The 16,768-nt window shown below is 50.3% G+C and overlaps 1 protein-coding gene across 1 annotated transcript in view; it reads right to left on the bottom strand.

The window, feature by feature from the left end:
- The window catches only part of CCT2 (chaperonin containing TCP1 subunit 2), a 474,987-nt gene that overhangs the window by 186,630 nt on the left and 271,589 nt on the right, over positions 1–16,768 (bottom strand). Inside the window, exon 11 of the mRNA XM_069229541.1 lies at positions 8,405–8,524. Within this exon, the coding sequence (XP_069085642.1) occupies positions 8,405–8,524 (120 nt within the window). The remainder of the gene's footprint in view (positions 1–8,404; positions 8,525–16,768) is intronic.

Here is a 16,768-nt window from a genome sequence, read left to right as displayed (position 1 = left end):
AATACAGAATTTAGGGGTGTGTTTAGGTCAGGGAGGGTAGTAGCCAATGGCTACTAGCCCTGAGGGTGGCTACACCCTCTTTGTGCCTCCTCCCAAGGGGAGGGGGTCACATTCCTATCCCTATTGGGGGGATCCTCCATCTGCAAGATGGAGGATTCCTAAAAGTCAGAGTCACTTCAGCTCAGGTTGCCTTAGGGGCAGTCCTGACTGGTCAGTGACTCCTCCTTGTTTTTCTCATTATCTCCTCTGGCCTTGCTGCCAAAAGTGGGGCTGTGGCCGGAGGGGGCGGGCAACTCCACTAGCTGGAATGCCCTGTGGTGCTGGCACAAAGGGGGTGAGCCTTTGAGGCTCACCGCCAGCTGTTACAGCTCCTGCCTGGGGGAAGTGATAGCATCTCCACCAAGTGCAGGCTTTGTTACTGGCCACAGAGTGACAAAGGCACTCTTCCCATGTGGCCAGCAACATGTCTCGAGTGTGGCAGGCTGCTAAAACCAGTCAGCCTACACAGGTAGTTGGTTAAGGTTTCAGGGGGCACCTCGAAGGTGTTCTCTGGGGTGTATTTTACAATAAAACGTACACTGGCATCAGTGTGCATTTATTGTGCTGAGAAGTTTGATACCAAACTTCCCAGTTTTCAGTGTAGCCCTCATGGTGCTGTGGAGTTCGTGTAAAACAGACTCCCAGACCATATACTCTTATGGCTACCCTGCACTTACAATGTCTAAGGTTTTGCTTAGACACTGTAGGGGCACAGTGCTCATGCACTGGTGCCCTCACCTATGGTATAGTGCACCCTGCCTTAGGGCTGTAAGGCCTGCTAGAGGGGTGTCTTACCTATACTGCATAGGCAGTGAGAGGCTGGCATGGCACCCTGAGGGGAGTACCATGTCGACTTACTCGTTTTGTTCTCACCAGCACACACAAGCTGGCAAGCAGTGTGTCTGTGCTGAGTGAGGGGTCCCCAGGGTGGCATAAGACATGCTGCAGCCCTTAGAGACCTTCCCTGGCATCAGTGCCCTTGGTACCAGGGGTACCAGTTACAAGGGATTTACCTGGATGCCAGGGTGTGCCAATTGTGAAAACAAAAGGTTAGGGAAAGAACACTGGTGCTGGGGCCTGGTTAGCAGGCCTCAGCACACTTTCAATTCAAAACATAGCATCAGCAAAGGCAAAAAGTCAGGGGGTAACCATGCCAAGGAGGCATTTCCTTACAAATGTGCAATCTGGTTTAGGGAGAGTAATCTGGATCTGACCCAATCGCGGTTCTTCAACCACCACTGCAGGTCTTTTGCAGTTCCCTCCGAGATCTGAACCATGTCAGAGAGATTTCCCTGATGCTGCACCCACTGGGAACTTCAGGTTCCACTGCAGATTCCTCATGTGCCATCTGGCATGTTTCACTAACAGGATGCAGGAGGCCATGAGGCCCAGCAGCCTCAGAGTCAGTCTCACCGAAATCCAAGATAGTGGCCAAAACATCAGAATAATAACCTGAATACCCTGCACTGTGCTCGGGTCGATAGGTCTGAAACTGCACTTTGTCCAGAACAGCTCAAATGAAAAGACACGTCTGAGAGGGAGTCAGGTGTGACTTCGCCAGTTTATAGTGAACCCCAGCGAATGCAGGAGGTCCACCATAGTCTGAAGGTGGAAGACAACAGCCTGGGGCAAACCTGCCTTCAACAGCCAGTCTTCAAGATAGGGGGAAGGCTGAAACCCCTTGTAGGAAAGTCCCCTATTTCTGGTATGGACACTCCCACTCTTTGCCTTATGTTAGTGTGCTTAGACTGTTTTCACTGGGATTCTGCTAATCAGGACCCGAGTGATTGTGTGCTCTACTCCACATTTAGTTTTCTTGGCACTTATTAAACCCCACAACTAGCATACTGGGCTGCAGCATTTATTATGCCACCCATGGGAGCCCATGCAAACTGTGTCTGCAAGCCTGCGTGAAATGGTGCATGCACCCTTTCACTGCTGATCACTATACCAGATCACTGCGAGTCAGCCCTATGGTAGGCCCGTTTAGCCCAAAGGGCAGGATGCAGGTCTCTGGCTGTGTGGACACCCCTGCATGAGCACAAGTGCCCCTACAAACTCCAGACCCAATTCCCTGGACTTGGGGAGTGTGGTCTAGCTACATAATTGTGACTTCAAACACAGGCATGTTTGGTATTAAACATGTTGGAATCATACACAAATACTGATTTAAGTATTAGTGGCATAATTCCATGCACTCTGGGGTTCCATGGAGGATTCCCTAATTCTGCCCCTAGCAGTCTTCCAGGGTCTATGGGCAGCCCGCGCTGCTGCAGCCCCGAGACACAATTCTGCCTTCCGGCTGCTTCACCAGCTTGAGCAAGGGACATCAGAACAAAGGATTTTCTGCAGCAGAGGGGTGCAACCTCTTCTCCTTTGGAAATAGGTGTTACTGTGCTGGGGAGGGGTAGCCTTGCCACGCCACCTGATTTGAAAGTCACATTTGGTGCCCTCCTTTCAGAATCTGGTTAGCACCAGTCCAGGGACCACTGGTCCCTGTCCTGGTGCAAAACACAAAAGAAAGGGGAGTGTCCACTTTCCAGTCCATCTCCACCCCTAGTGTGGTGCTCAGAGCTCCCCCAGGTGGCCCTTGGTTCTGCCATCTTGGAAACAAGATGTACAGGGGCTCTGGGAGCATCTGACTGGGCAGGCCAGGTAAGTGACGTCAGTGACCCCTCCTGATAGGTGGTCACCCCACAGAGTGACCAGACCCCCTTTTTGGGCTATTTAGGGACTCCCTTGAGGGTGGGCTCCCAGATTCGTTATGCAAGACTCCACCGTGAGCTCTCTGCAAAGGCATCTTCTGTAACTGGCCTCTAGAATCGCTGCTATACTACACAGGAATCAAACTAGACTGCACCGCCTGAAGACCTCTCCTTGCTAAATATTTCCACAGCACCCGTCAGCATTCTGCAGCATCTCCACAGCTGTGCATCCTCTGGGGCTGGCAATACTTCAGCTGCACCAAGAAGCAACAAGGAATCTCCATTAGAGTGAAGGAGTCACTTCCCTGTATCTGCAGGCACCTATGACTACAACGTCCGGCTGGTGGGATATTCTTTCCTCCGGATCCGCGAAGTGGGAGACAGTGAGCCCTTACCTCTGCAACTGGGACAGAACCCCTGTGCACCGCAACTGCTGCATCAACCAAGGTTTGTGGACTCATGCGCTGAGGGATCTTTAGGCTCCAAGTACATTACCTCTGCAAGGACAGTCTCCTCTCTCCTACTCCGACGACTCCTCTTCAAGTGTGCTGACTGGGGCTCACTACGACTTACTCTGCCTGCTCTAATTTGTATTAGTGTGGTCCAGCAGTAAGGCTTATCAGACGGTAGTGCTAAGCATTTGTGGTACTCACAAAGGCAATAAATGAGAGACACCGAAAGAATAAACCAAGACCAATTTAGAAAAATAACACTTCTTTTTATATAAACTTTAAAACCAAGAACTTTGTTACAAGGCATAAATCAATTGCTAAAATGGAGACAGTGAATTCTTCAATGTTAACCTATGGGAGGAAAATAGAGACTGCAAACCGGTAGTGTACAACGACTCACAAGACCAATCTCCTGGGTTTAAGGTGAGTAGTGAACAAGGTCCAAGGCACCACCCACAATACACCCTCAGTTGCACGGGGATGCTGGGTGCAAAACAGCGTTGGGTGCCCAATGCGCTCCTATGGAGATTGGTCAGTATGAAAAGAGGCTGTAGGCTAGGACTGGGCATCCTGTTTGGGCGAGCCACCAAGTGGGCTCCGGTCTTGCGATGCTCTGAGACAAAAACACCAGTGGTTCTCCTGCCCTTGGTCTGGGGTGTCTAGATGCAGAGGATTCTTGGACTGTCGGGAGTTCGTCACCGGTGGCAGTTGCAGTTAAGGGGGACCCAGAGAACACACTGCAGGCGTGGACTGGGGGGACCAGTTTGGGCAGACCAACAAGATGACTCAAGCCTCACATGCCTGGGGGATACAGTGACACCAGTGGACTTCTTTTTATCAGTCCAGGGCGCGCGGGTGTAGAGGTGCTCTGCACCTCTGGACTGTCGGGGTTACTGTCACCGGCGGCAGTTGCAATGGAGGGGAGGCTCTACAAAGAGGCTGCAGGCATCCATGTGGGGTCACAGAGGGGAAACCCATGACGGACTTTGCTGCTGGAAAGGCTGGGGACCTAGGTGGCACTGTTGGCCGAATTCAACACTGGCTGAGAGGCTCTGGGGCAGTGGTGCTGGCCAGTGGTGGCTTCGGCAGTCCAAAGTCCACTTCAGCGGTTCTTGGGTACCTGCAAGGATAAAGGAGGGGGAGGGAGGGGATTACAGCTCAGCTACTGTACGAGAGTTCTTTGTGCTGGGGTGAAAGCTGAAAGTCTTTCCAGGCTGTAGGAAGTTGGCTCTGTATGTGCTATTTCAAAGTAAGGAATAGCATGCACAGAGTCTAAGGGTTCCCCTTAGAGGTAAAATAGTGGTAAAAAGAGATAATACTAATGCTCTATTTTGTGGTAGTGTGGTCGAGCAGTAGGCTTATCCAAGGAGTAGTGTTAAGCATTTGTTGTACATACACATAGACAATAAATGAGGTACACACACTCAGAGACAAATCCAGCCAATAGGTTTTGTTATAGAAAAATATATTTTCTTAGTTTATTTTAAGAACCACAGGTTCAAATTTAACATGTAATATCTTGTTTGAAAGGTATTGCAGGTAAGTACATTAGGAACTTTGAATCATTTCAATTGCATGTATACTTTTCAAGTTATTCACAAATAGCTATTTCAAAAGTGGACACAGTGCAATTTTCACAGTTCCTGGGGGAGGTAAGTTTTGGTTAGTTTTACCAGGTAAGTAAGACACTTACAGGGTTCAGTTCTTGGTCCAAGGTAGCCCACCGTTGGGGGTTCAGAGCAACCCCAAAGTCACCACACCAGCAGCTCAGGGCCGGTCAGGTGCAGAGTTCAAAGTTGTGCCCAAAACGCATAGGCTTGAATGGAGAGAAGGGGGTGCCCCGGTTCCGGTCTGCTTGCAGGTAAGTACCCACGTCTTCGGAGGGCAGACCAGGGGGGTTTTGTAGGGCACCGGGGGGGACACAAGCCCACACAGAAATTTCACCCTCAGCAGCGCGGGGGCGGCCGGGTGCAGTGTAGAAACAAGCGTCGGGTTTTCAATGTTAGTCTATGAGAGATCAGGGGATCTCTTTAGCGCTGCAGGCAGGCAAGGGGGGGCTTCCTCGGGGAAACCTCCACTTGGGCAAGGGAGAGGGACTCCTGGGGGTCACTTCTCCAGTGAAAGTCCGGTCCTTCAGGTCCTGGGGGCTGCGGGTGCAGGGTCTTTTCCAGGCGTCGGGACTTGGGTTTCAGAGAGTCGCGGTCAGGGGAAGCCTCGGGATTCCCTCTGCAGGCGGCGCTGTGGGGGCTCAGGGGGGACGGGTTTTGGTACTCACAGTCGTAGAGTAGTCCGGGGGTCCTCCCTGAGGTGTTGGTTCTCCACCAGCCGAGTCGGGGTCGCCGGGTGCAGTGTTGCAAGTCTCACGCTTCTTGCGGGGAGTTGCAGGGTTCTTTAAAGCTGCTTCTTGAAACAAAGTTGCAGTCTTTTTGGAGCAGGTCCGCTGTCCTCTGGAGTTTCTTGTCGTCGTCGAAGCAGGGCAGTCCTCAGAGGATTCAGAGGTCGCTGGTCCCTTTGGAAGGCGTCGCTGGAGCAGAGTTCTTTGGAAGGCAGGAGACAGGCCGGTGAGTTTCTGGAGCCAAGGCAGTTGTTGTCTTCTGGTCTTCCTCTGCAGGGGTTTTCAGCTGGGCAGTCCTTGTTGTTGCAGGAATCTAATTTTCTAGGGTTCAGGGTAGCCCTTAAATACTAAAGTTAAGGGCGTGTTTAGGTCTGGGGGGTTAGTAGCCAATGGCTACTAGCCCTGAGGGTGGGTACACCCTCTTTGTGCCTCCTCCCAAGGGGAGGGGGTCACAATCCTAACCCTATTGGGGGAATCCTCCATCTGCAAGATGGAGGATTTCTAAAAGTTAGAGTCACCTCAGCTCAGGACACCTTAGGGGCTGTCCTGACTGGCCAGTGACTCCTCCTTGTTGCTTTCTTTGTTCCCTCCAGCCTTGCCGCCAAAAGTGGGGGCCGTGGCCGGAGGGGGCGGGCAACTCCACTAAGCTGGAGTGCCCTGCTGGGCTGTGACAAAGGGGTGAGCCTTTGAGGCTCACCGCCAGGTGTTACAGCTCCTGCCTGGGGGAGGTGTTAGCATCTCCACCCAGTGCAGGCTTTGTTACTGGCCTCAGAGTGACAAAGGCACTCTCCCCATGGGGCCAGCAACATGTCTCTAGTGTGGCAGGCTGCTGGAACTAGTCAGCCTACACAGACAGTCGGTTAAGTTTCAGGGGGCACCTCTAAGGTGCCCTCTGGGGAGTATTTTGCAATAAAATGTACACTGGCATCAGTGTGCATTTATTGTGCTGAGAAGTTTGATACCAAACTTCCCAGTTTTCAGTGTAGCCATTATGGTGCTGTGGAGTTCGTGTTTGACAAACTCCCAGACCATATACTCTTATGGCTACCCTGCACTTACAATGTCTAAGGTTTTGTTTAGACACTGTAGGGGTACCATGCTCATGCACTGGTACCCTCACCTATGGTATAGTGCACCCTGCCTTAGGGCTGTAAGGCCTGCTAGAGGGGTGTCTTACCTATACTGCATAGGCAGTGAGAGGCTGGCATGGCACCCTGAGGGGAGTGCCATGTCGACTTACTCGTTTTGTCCTCACTAGCACACACAAGCTGGCAAGCAGTGTGTCTGTGCTGAGTGAGAGGTCTCCAGGGTGGCATAAGACATGCTGCAGCCCTTAGAGACCTTCCTTGGCATCAGGGCCCTTGGTACTAGAAGTACCAGTTACAAGGGACTTATCTGGATGCCAGGGTCTGCCAATTGTGGATACAAAAGTACAGGTTAGGGAAAGAACACTGGTGCTGGGGCCTGGTTAGCAGGCCTCAGCACACTTTCAATTGTAAACATAGCATCAGCAAAGGCAAAAAGTCAGGGGGCAACCATGCCAAGGAGGCATTTCCTTACACAGGCTTTTGGAAGTTTCAGCAGCTGGAGGACGACGTGTCTTTCTCGCAATTGTTGAAGTCCACAGGCAGGCTGGCAGGGTTGGTGCTGGGTCCGTCAGAAATCTTCTGTTCTTGCCTTTTTCTTCTCTGGAGTGTCCTTCTTTAGGTCAGCAGGGATCCCAAATCCACAGTTCAGGGTTGCCACCTAAATACTCAATTTAGGGGTGTTACATGGAGTGCCAGGTGGAAGCCAATGGTTTGCCCACCTTTAGGGTGACTACACATTTGCTATGATCACTTCCGTAGTGAAGTGGACATAACCCAGACCCTAGTGGCATAATTCGTTCCAAACCAAGATGGGGACATTTTAAAAGTGGTGCCAGAGATATGCCAATGGTGGAAACAGTTGTACAGTTTTAGGTAAAGAACACAAGTGCTGGGGCCTGGTTAGCAGGATCCAAGCACGCATGCGCATAAACACAAACACACAGTCAGGTTAGCATCAAATATCTGGCAAAAAGTGTGTGGGGCGGAGAAATTTTCTATTACCAGTGTCCAGCACCTGTATTTAAAATTGCTTCCCTGGTCTCTTACAATGCCTGAGAATCGACAAAGATTAACAAGGGCATATCTATGCACTCACATGTAACATAATGCACCCTCCCTTGGGGCTATAAGGCACTCCACTCAACCCCAATCCAATCCAATCCAATCCAATGGATTTAAATCCAGTGAATCCAATCCACTCTACCCCTATCACATCCACCCCACCCTTATCACTCAAATCCAAATCACTGACCCCAATCAAATCAAACCCACCTCTATCCAATCCACCTCACCCCATTTCAAGCCACTCCACTACCTCAATACACCCCAACCCACTTCACCCAATTTCCCCCTCTGAACTATACGACACTACTCCCTCACTCTACTCAGACACTCCTCACCACTAACTTTTAAGTCATGCTGAACAGCAGCCACCCTGGTGTATAACATGGCAAGACACATTGCCAATAAGCTCTGGGATAGGCCAGACCTATAGGCTTTGCCATTGCTGGTCTTGCTTGCATACACAGCAATTCCTTCCGTTTCTTGTTTCTCTCTTGAACATTTGCTGAAAAAATTGGTATGAATGTCCTAAGCATGCCTGTAGGCTAACAAATAGCCCATACATAACCTCAAAAACTTTGGAGCAAGGGTAATATTTTTCTTAATACCAGGTCAAAGAAGCTACTATGGAGGGATGTCAGACAACACTGCAATATTTTAGCAAACATATCACATGCATATCAGACAATAAATCACTTAAAATTGTCAACAGCTAGCACTTACCCATAGCTACACCAGAAAAGTGAATGAGCTTGTCTTCTCCAATCATAACCTCTTCAATAAGCTTACAACTGCCCAATTTTACCAACTCTGGATGATCAAATGTTGAAGCAATTTCACCACCTATAAAAAGACCAAATACATTAATGAGTATAACTAACTTGAGTCGATGTTTGCAAAATGATCAATGATTCCTTTTTAGTCAATCAAAACTTTATAAACACTTGATTATCACAAAAGCTAAGTACAACAATAAGACATGCAATAAAGAAATATTTCACTGTTTGCATATCAATGTGTGTCCCATGCATCGCTCATCACCTTCACCACCTCTATTCAACCATTTTGCCACTATGGCCTTGTTAACCCTTTAATAGTGGAGTGTAGGAAGTTGGCTCTGTATATACTATTTCAAAGTAAAATAGTGGCAAAATTAGATAATCCTAATGCTCTATTTTGTGGTAGTGTGGTTGAGCAGTAGGCTTATCAGAGGGTAGTGATAAGCATTTGTTGTACACACACAGGCAATAAATGAAGCACACTGTAGGAAGTTGGCTCTGTATGCACTATTTCAAAGTAAGGAATAGTATGCACAGAGTCCAAGGGTTCCCCTTAGAGGTAAGATAGTGGCAAAAAGAGATAATACTAATGCTCTATTTCGTGGTAGCGTGGTCGAGCAGTAGGCTTATCCAAGGAGTAGTGTTAAGCATTTGTTGTACATACACACAGGCAATAAATGAGGAACACACAAATCCAGCCAATAGGTTTTGTTATAGAAAAATATATTGTAAGGAAATGCCTCCTTGGCATGGTTGCCCCCTGACTTTTTGCCTTTGCTGATGCTATGTTTACAATTGAAAGTGTGCTGAGGCCTGCTAACCAGGCCCCAGCACCAGTGTTCTTTCCCTAACCTGTACTTTTGTATCCACAATTGGCAGACCCTGGCATCCAGATAAGTCCCTTGTAACTGGTACTTCTAGTACCAAGGGCCCTGATGCCAAGGAAGGTCTCTAAGGGCTGCAGCATGTCTTATGCCACCCTGGAGACCTCTCACTCAGCACAGACACACTGCTTGGCAGCTTGTGTGTGCTAGTGAGGACAAAACGAGAAAGTCGACATGGCACTCCCCTCAGGGTGCCATGCCAGCCTCTCACTGCCTATGCAGTATAGGTAAGACACCCCTCTAGCAGGCCTTACAGCCCTAAGGCAGGGTGCACTATACCATAGGTGAGGGTACCAGTGCATGAGCATGGTACCCCTACAGTGTCTAAACAAAACCTTAGACATTGTAAGTGCAGGGTAGCCATAAGAGTATATGGTCTGGGAGTTTGTCAAACACGAACTCCACAGCACCATAATGGCTACACTGAAAACTGGGAAGTTTGGTATCAAACTTCTCAGCACAATAAATGCACACTGATGCCAGTGTACATTGTATTGCAAAATACACCCCAGAGGGCACCTTAGAGGTGCCCCCTGAAACTTAACCGACTATCTGTGTAGGCTGACTAGTTCCAGCAGCCTGCCACACGAGACATGTTGCTGGCCCCATGGGGAGAGTGCCTTTGTCACTCTGAGGCCAGTAACAAAGCCTGCACTGGGTGGAGATGCTAACACCTCCCCCAGGCAGGAGCTGTAACACCTGGCGGTGAGCCTCAAAGGCTCACCCCTTTGTCACAGCACCGCAGGACACTCCAGCTAGTGGAGTTGCCCGCCCCCTCCGGCCCCCACTTTTGGCGGCAAGGCCGGAGAAAATAATGAGAATAACAAGGAGGAGTCACTGGCCAGTCAGGACAGCCCCTAAGGTGTCCTGAGCTGAGATGACTAACTTTTAGAAATCCTCCATCTTGCAGATGGAGGATTGCCCCAATAGGGTTAGGATTGTGACCCCCTCCCCTTGGGAGGAGGCACAAAGAGGGTGTACCCACCCTCAGGGCTAGTAGCCATTGGCTACTAACCCCCCAGACCTAAACACGCCCTTAAATTTAGTATTTAAGGGCTACCCTGAACCCTAGAAAATTAGATTCCTGCAAACTACAAGAAGAAGGACTGCCTAGCTGAAAACCCCTGCAGAGGAAGACCAGAAGACGACAACTGCCTTGGCTCCAGAAACTCACCGGCCTGTCTCCTGCCTTCCAAAGAAATCTGCTCCAGCGACGCCTTCCAAGGGACCAGCGACCTCTGAATCCTCTGAGGACTGCCCTGCTTCGAAAAAGACAAGAAACTCCCGAGGACAGCGGACCTGCTCCAAAAAGACTGCAACTTTGTTTCCAGAAGCAGCTTTAAAGAACCCTGCAACTCCCCGCAAGAAGCGTGAGACTTGCAACACTGCACCCGGCGACCCCGACTCGGCTGGTGGAGAACCAACACCTCAGGGAGGACCCCCGGACTACTCTACGACTGTGAGTACCAAAACCTGTCCCCCCTGAGCCCCCACAGCGCCGCCTGCAGAGGGAATCCCGAGGCTTCCCCTGACCGCGACTCTCTGAAACCTAAGTCCCGACGCCTGGAAAAGACCCTGCACCCGCAGCCCCCAGGACCTGAAGGACCGGACTTTCACTGGAGAAGTGACCCCCAGGAGTCCCTCTCCCTTGCCCAAGTGGAGGTTTCCCCGAGGAAGCCCCCCCTTGCCTGCCTGCAGCGCTGAAGAGATCCGTTGATCTCTCATAGACTAACATTGCGAACCCGACGCTTGTTTCTACACTGCACCCGGCCGCCCCCGCGCTGCTGAGGGTGACATTTCTGTGTGGGCTTGTGTCCCCCCCGGTGCCCTACAAAACCCCCCTGGTCTGCCCTCCGAAGACGCGGGTACTTACCTGCAAGCAGACCGGAACCGGGGCACCCCCTTCTCTCCATTGAAGCCTATGCGTTTTGGGCACCACTTTGAACTCTGCACCTGACCGGCCCTGAGCTGCGTGGTAACTTTGGGGTTGCTCTGAACCCCCAACGGTGGGCTACCTTGGACCAAGAACTGAACCCTGTAAGTGTCTTACTTACCTGGTAAAACTAACTAAAACTTACTGTAGGAAGTTGGCTCTGTATGTGCTATTTCAAAGTAAGGAATAGCATGCACAGAGTCCAAGGGTTCCCCTTAGAGGTAAAATAGTGGTAAAAATAGATAATACTAATGCTCTATTTTGTGGTAGTGTGGTCGAGCAGTAGGCTTATCCAAGGAGTAGTGTTAAGCATTTGTTGTACATACACATAGACAATAAATGAGGTACACACACTCAGAGACAAATCCAGCCAATAGGTTTTTGTATAGAAAAATATATTTTCTTAGTTTATTTTAAGAACCACAGGTTCAAATTTAACATGTAATATCTTGTTTGAAAGGTATTGCAGGTAAGTACATTAGGAACTTTGAATCATTTCAATTGCATGTATACTTTTCAAGTTATTCACAAATAGCTGTTTTAAAAGTGGACACAGTGCAATTTTCACAGTTCCTGGGGGAGGTAAGTTTTTGTTAGTTTTACCAGGTAAGTAAGACACTTACAGGGTTCAGTTCTTGGTCCAAGGTAGCCCACCGTTGGGGGTTCAGAGCAACCCCAAAGTTACCACACCAGCAGCTCAGGGCCGGTCAGGTGCAGAGTTCAAAGTGGTGCCCAAAACGCATAGGCTAGAATGGAGAGGAGGGGGTGCCCCGGTTCCGGTCTGCTTGCAGGTAAGTACCCGCGTCTTCGGAGGGCAGACCAGGGGTGTTTTGTAGGGCACCGGGGGGGGGACACAAGCCCACACAGAAATTTCACCCTCAGCAACGCGGGGGCGGCCGGGTGCAGTGTAGAAACAAGCGTCGGGTTTTCAATGTTAGTCTATGAGAGATCTCGGGATCTCTTCAGCGCTGCAGGCAGGCAAGGGGGGGATTCCTCGGGGAAACCTCCACTTGGGCAAGGGAGAGGGACTCCTGGGGGTCACTTCTCCAGTGAAAGTCCGGTCCTTCAGGTCCTGGGGGCTGCGGGTGCAGGGTCTCTCCCAGGCGTCGGGACTTTGGATTCAAAGAGTCTCGGTCAGGGGAAGCCTCGGGATTCCCTCTGCAGGCGGCGCTGTGGGGGCTCAGGGGGGACAGGTTTTGGTACTCACAGTATCAGAGTAGTCCTGGGGTCCCTCCTGAGGTGTTGGATCTCCACCAGCCGAGTCGGGGTCGCCGGGTGCAGTGTTGCAAGTCTCACGCTTCTTGCGGGGAGCTTGCAGGGTTCTTTCAAAGCTGCGGGAAACAAAGTTGCAGCCTTTCTTGGAGCAGGTCCGCTGTCCTCGGGAGTTTCTTGTCTTTTCGAAGCAGGGGCAGTCCTCAGAGGATGTCGAGGTCGCTGGTCCCTTTGGAAGGCGTCGCTGGAGCAGGATCTTTGGAAGGCAGGAGACAGGCCGGTGAGTTTCTGGAGCCAAGGCAGTTGTCGTCTTCTGGTCTTCCTCTGCAGGGGTTTTCAGCTAGGCAGTCCTTCTTCTTGTAGTTGCAGGAATCTAATTTTCTAGGGTTCAGGGTAGCCCTTAAATACTAAATTTAAGGGCGTGTTTAGGTCTGGGGGGTTAGTAGCCAATGGCTACTAGCCCTGAGGGTGGGTACACCCTCTTTGTGCCTCCTCCCAAGGGGAGGGGGTCACAATCCTAACCCTATTGGGGGAATCCTCCATCTGCAAGATGGAGGATTTCTAAAAGTTAGAGTCACCTCAGCTCAGGACACCTTAGGGGCTGTCCTGACTGGCCAGTGACGACTCCTTGTTGCTTTCTTTGTTCCCTCCAGCCTTGCCGCCAAAAGTGGGGGCCGTGGCCGGAGGGGGCGGGCAACTCCACTAAGCTGGAGTGCCCTGCTGGGTTGGCACAAAGGAGGTGAGCCTTTGAGGCTCACCGCCAGGTGTGACAATTCCTGCCTGGGGGAGGTGTTAGCATCTCCACCCAGTGCAGGCTTTGTTACTGGCCTCAGAGTGACAAAGGCACTCTCCCCATGGGGCCAGCAACATGTCTCTGGTGTGGCAGGCTGCTGGAACTAGTCAGCCTACACAGACAGTCGGTTAAGTTTCAGGGGGCACCTCTAAGGTGCCCTCTGTGGTGTATTTTACAATAAAATGTACACTGGCATCAGTGTGCATTTATTGTGCTGAGAAGTTTGATACCAAACTTCCCAGTTTTCAGGGTAGCCATTATGGTGCTGTGGAGTTCGTGTTTGACAGACTCCCAGACCATATACTCTTATGGCTACCCTGCACTTACAATGTCTAAGGTTGTGTTTAGACACTGTAGGGGTACCATGCTCATGCACTGGTACCCTCACCTATGGTATAGTGCACCCTGCCTTAGGGCTGTAAGGCCTGCTAGAGGGGTGTCTTACCTATACTGCATAGGCAGTGAGAGGCTGGCATGGCACCCTGAGGGGAGTGCCATGTCGACTTACTCGTTTTGTCCTCACTAGCACACACAAGCTGGCAAGCAGTGTGTCTGTGCTGAGTGAGAGGTCTCCAGGGTGGCATAAGACATGCTGCAGCCCTTAGAGACCTTCCTTGGCATCAGGGCCCTTGGTACTAGAAGTACCAGTTACAAGGGACTTATCTGGATGCCAGGGTCTGCCAATTGTGGATACAAAAGTACAGGTTAGGGAAAGAACACTGGTGCTGGGGCCTGGTTAGCAGGCCTCAGCACACTTTCAATTGTAAACATAGCATCAGCAAAGACAAAAAGTCAGGGGGGCAACCATGCCAAGGAGGCATTTCCTTACACTTACCTCCCCCAGGAACTGTGAAAATTGCACTAAGTGTCCACTTTTAAAGTAGCTATTTGTGAATAACTTGAAAAGTATACATGCAATTGAAATGATTCAAAGTTCCTAACGTACTTACCTGCAATACCTTTCAAACAAGATATTACATGTTAAATTTGAACCTGTGGTTCTTAAAATAAACTAAGAAAAGATATTTTTCTATAACAAAACCTATTGGCTGGATTTGTCTCTGAGTGTGTGTACCTCATTTATTGTCTATGTGTATGTACAACAAATGCTTAACACTACTCCTTGGATAAGCCTACTGCTCGACCACACTACCACAAAATAGAGCATTAGTATTATCTCTTTTTACCACTATTTTACCTCTAAGGGGAACCCTTGGACTCTGTGCATGTTATTCCTTACTTTGAAATAGCACATACAGAGCCAACTTCCTACATATATTTTCTTAGTTTATTTTAAGAACCACAGGTTCAAATTCTACATGTAATATCTCATTTGAAAGGTATTGCAGGTAAGTACTTTAGGAACTTTGAATCATTACATTAGCATGTATACTTTTTACATAAAACACAATAAGCTGTTTTAAAAGTGGACACAGTGCAATTTTCACAGTTCCTGGGGGAGGTAAAGTAATGTTAGTTTTAACAGGTCAGTAAGTCACTTACAGGTTTCAGTTTTGGGTCCAAGGTAGCCCACCGTTGGGGGTTCAAGGCAACCCCAAAGTTATCACACCAGCAGCTCAGGGCCGGTCAGGTGCAAAGGTCAAAGAGGTGCCCAAAACACACAGGCTATAATGGAGAGAAGGGGGTGCCCCGGTTCCAGTCTGCCAGCAGGTAAGTACCCGCGTCTTCGGAGGGCAGACCAGGGGGGTTTTGTAGGGCACTGGGGGGGGGACACAAGTCAGCACAAAAAGTACACCCTCAGCAGCGCGGGGGCGGCCGGGTGCAGTGTGCAAACACGCGTCGGGTTTTCAATGGTTTCCTATGAGAGATCAAGGGATCTCTTCAGCGTTGCAGGCAGGCAAGGGGGGGGCTCCTCGGGGTAGCCACCACCTGGGCAAGGGAGAGGGCCTCCTGGGGGTCACTCCTGCACAGGAGTTCCGTTTCTTTAGGTGCTGGGGGCTGCGGGTGCAGGGTCTTTTCCATCCGTCGGGAAATGGAGTTCAGGCAGTCGCGGTCAGGGGGAGCCTCGGGATTCCCTCTGCAGGCGTCGCTGTGGGGGCTCAGGGGGGACAACTTTGGTTACTCACAGTCTTGGAGTCGCCGGAGGGTCCTCCCTGAGGTGTTGGTTCTCCACCAGTCGAGTCGGGGTCGCCGGGTGCAGTGTTGCAAGTCTCACGCTTCTTGCGGGGAGTTGCAGGGGTGTTTAAATCTGCTACTTGAAACAAAGTTGCAGTTCTTTTGGAGCAGGGCCGCTGTCCTCGGGAGTTTCTTGTCTTTCTCGAAGCAGGGCAGTCCTCAGAGGATTCAGAGGTCGCTGGTCCCTTGGAAAGCGTCGCTGGAGCAGGTTTCTTTGGAAGGCAGGAGACAGGCCGGTAAGTCTGGAGCCAAAGCAGTTGGTGTCTTCTGTTCTTCCTCTGCAGGGGTTTTTCAGCTCAGCAGTCCTCTTCTTCTTGTAGTTTCAGGAATCTAAATTCTTAGGTTCAGGGGAGCCCTTAAATACTAAATTTAAGGGCGTGTTTAGGTCTGGGGGGTAGTAGCCAATGGCTACTAGCCCTGAGGGTGGGAACACCCTCTTTGTGCCTCCTCCCAAGGGGAGGGGGTCACATCCCTAATCCTATTGGGGAATCCTCCATCTGCAAGATGGAGGATTTCTAAAAGTTAGAGTCACCTCAGCTCAGGACACCTTAGGGGCTGTCCTGACTGGCCAGTGACGACTCCTTGTTATTCTCATTATTTTTTCCGGCCTTGCCGCCAAAAGTGGGGGCCGTGGCCGGAGGGGGCGGGCAACTCCACTAGCTGGAGTGTACTGCTGTGCTGGCACAAAGGGGTGAGCCTTTGAGGCTCACCGCCAGGTATGACAGCTCCTGTCTGGGGGAGGTGTTCGCATCTCCACCCAGTGCAGGCTTTGTTACTGGCCTCAGAGTGACAAAGGCACTCTCCCCATGGGGCCAGCAACAGGTCTCAGATGTGGCAGGCTGCTGGAACCAGTCAGCCTACACAGATAGTCGGTTAAGGTTTCAGGGGGCACCTCTAAGGTGCCCTCTGGGGTGTAGTTTACAATAAAATGTACACTGGCATCAGTGTGCATTTATTGTGCTGAGAAGTTTGATACCAAATGTAGGAAGTTGGCTCTGTATGTGCTATTTCAAAGTAAGGAATAGCATGCACAGAGTCCAAGGGTTCCCCTTAGAGGTAAAATAGTGGTAAAAAGAGATAATACTAATGCTCTATTTTGTGGTAGTGTGGTCGAGCAGTAGGCTTATCCAAGGAGTAGTGTTAAGCATTTGTTGTACATACACATAGACAATAAATGAGGTACACACACTCAGAGACAAATCCAGCCAATAGGTTTTGTTATAGAAAATGAAAATGTCACTTACCCAGTGTACATCTGTTCGTGGCATCAGTCGCAGTAGATTCGCATGTTCTGCAATAGCTCGCCATCTGGTGTTGGGCCGGAGTGTTACAAGTTGTTTTTCTTCGAAG

The sequence above is a fragment of the Pleurodeles waltl genome, chromosome 4_1 (genome assembly GCF_031143425.1).
Source record: "Pleurodeles waltl isolate 20211129_DDA chromosome 4_1, aPleWal1.hap1.20221129, whole genome shotgun sequence".
Taxonomy (NCBI): Eukaryota; Metazoa; Chordata; class Amphibia; order Caudata; family Salamandridae; genus Pleurodeles; species Pleurodeles waltl.
The sequence above is the reverse complement of the archived record's forward strand: the minus strand, read 5'-3'. Positions and strand labels throughout refer to the sequence as shown.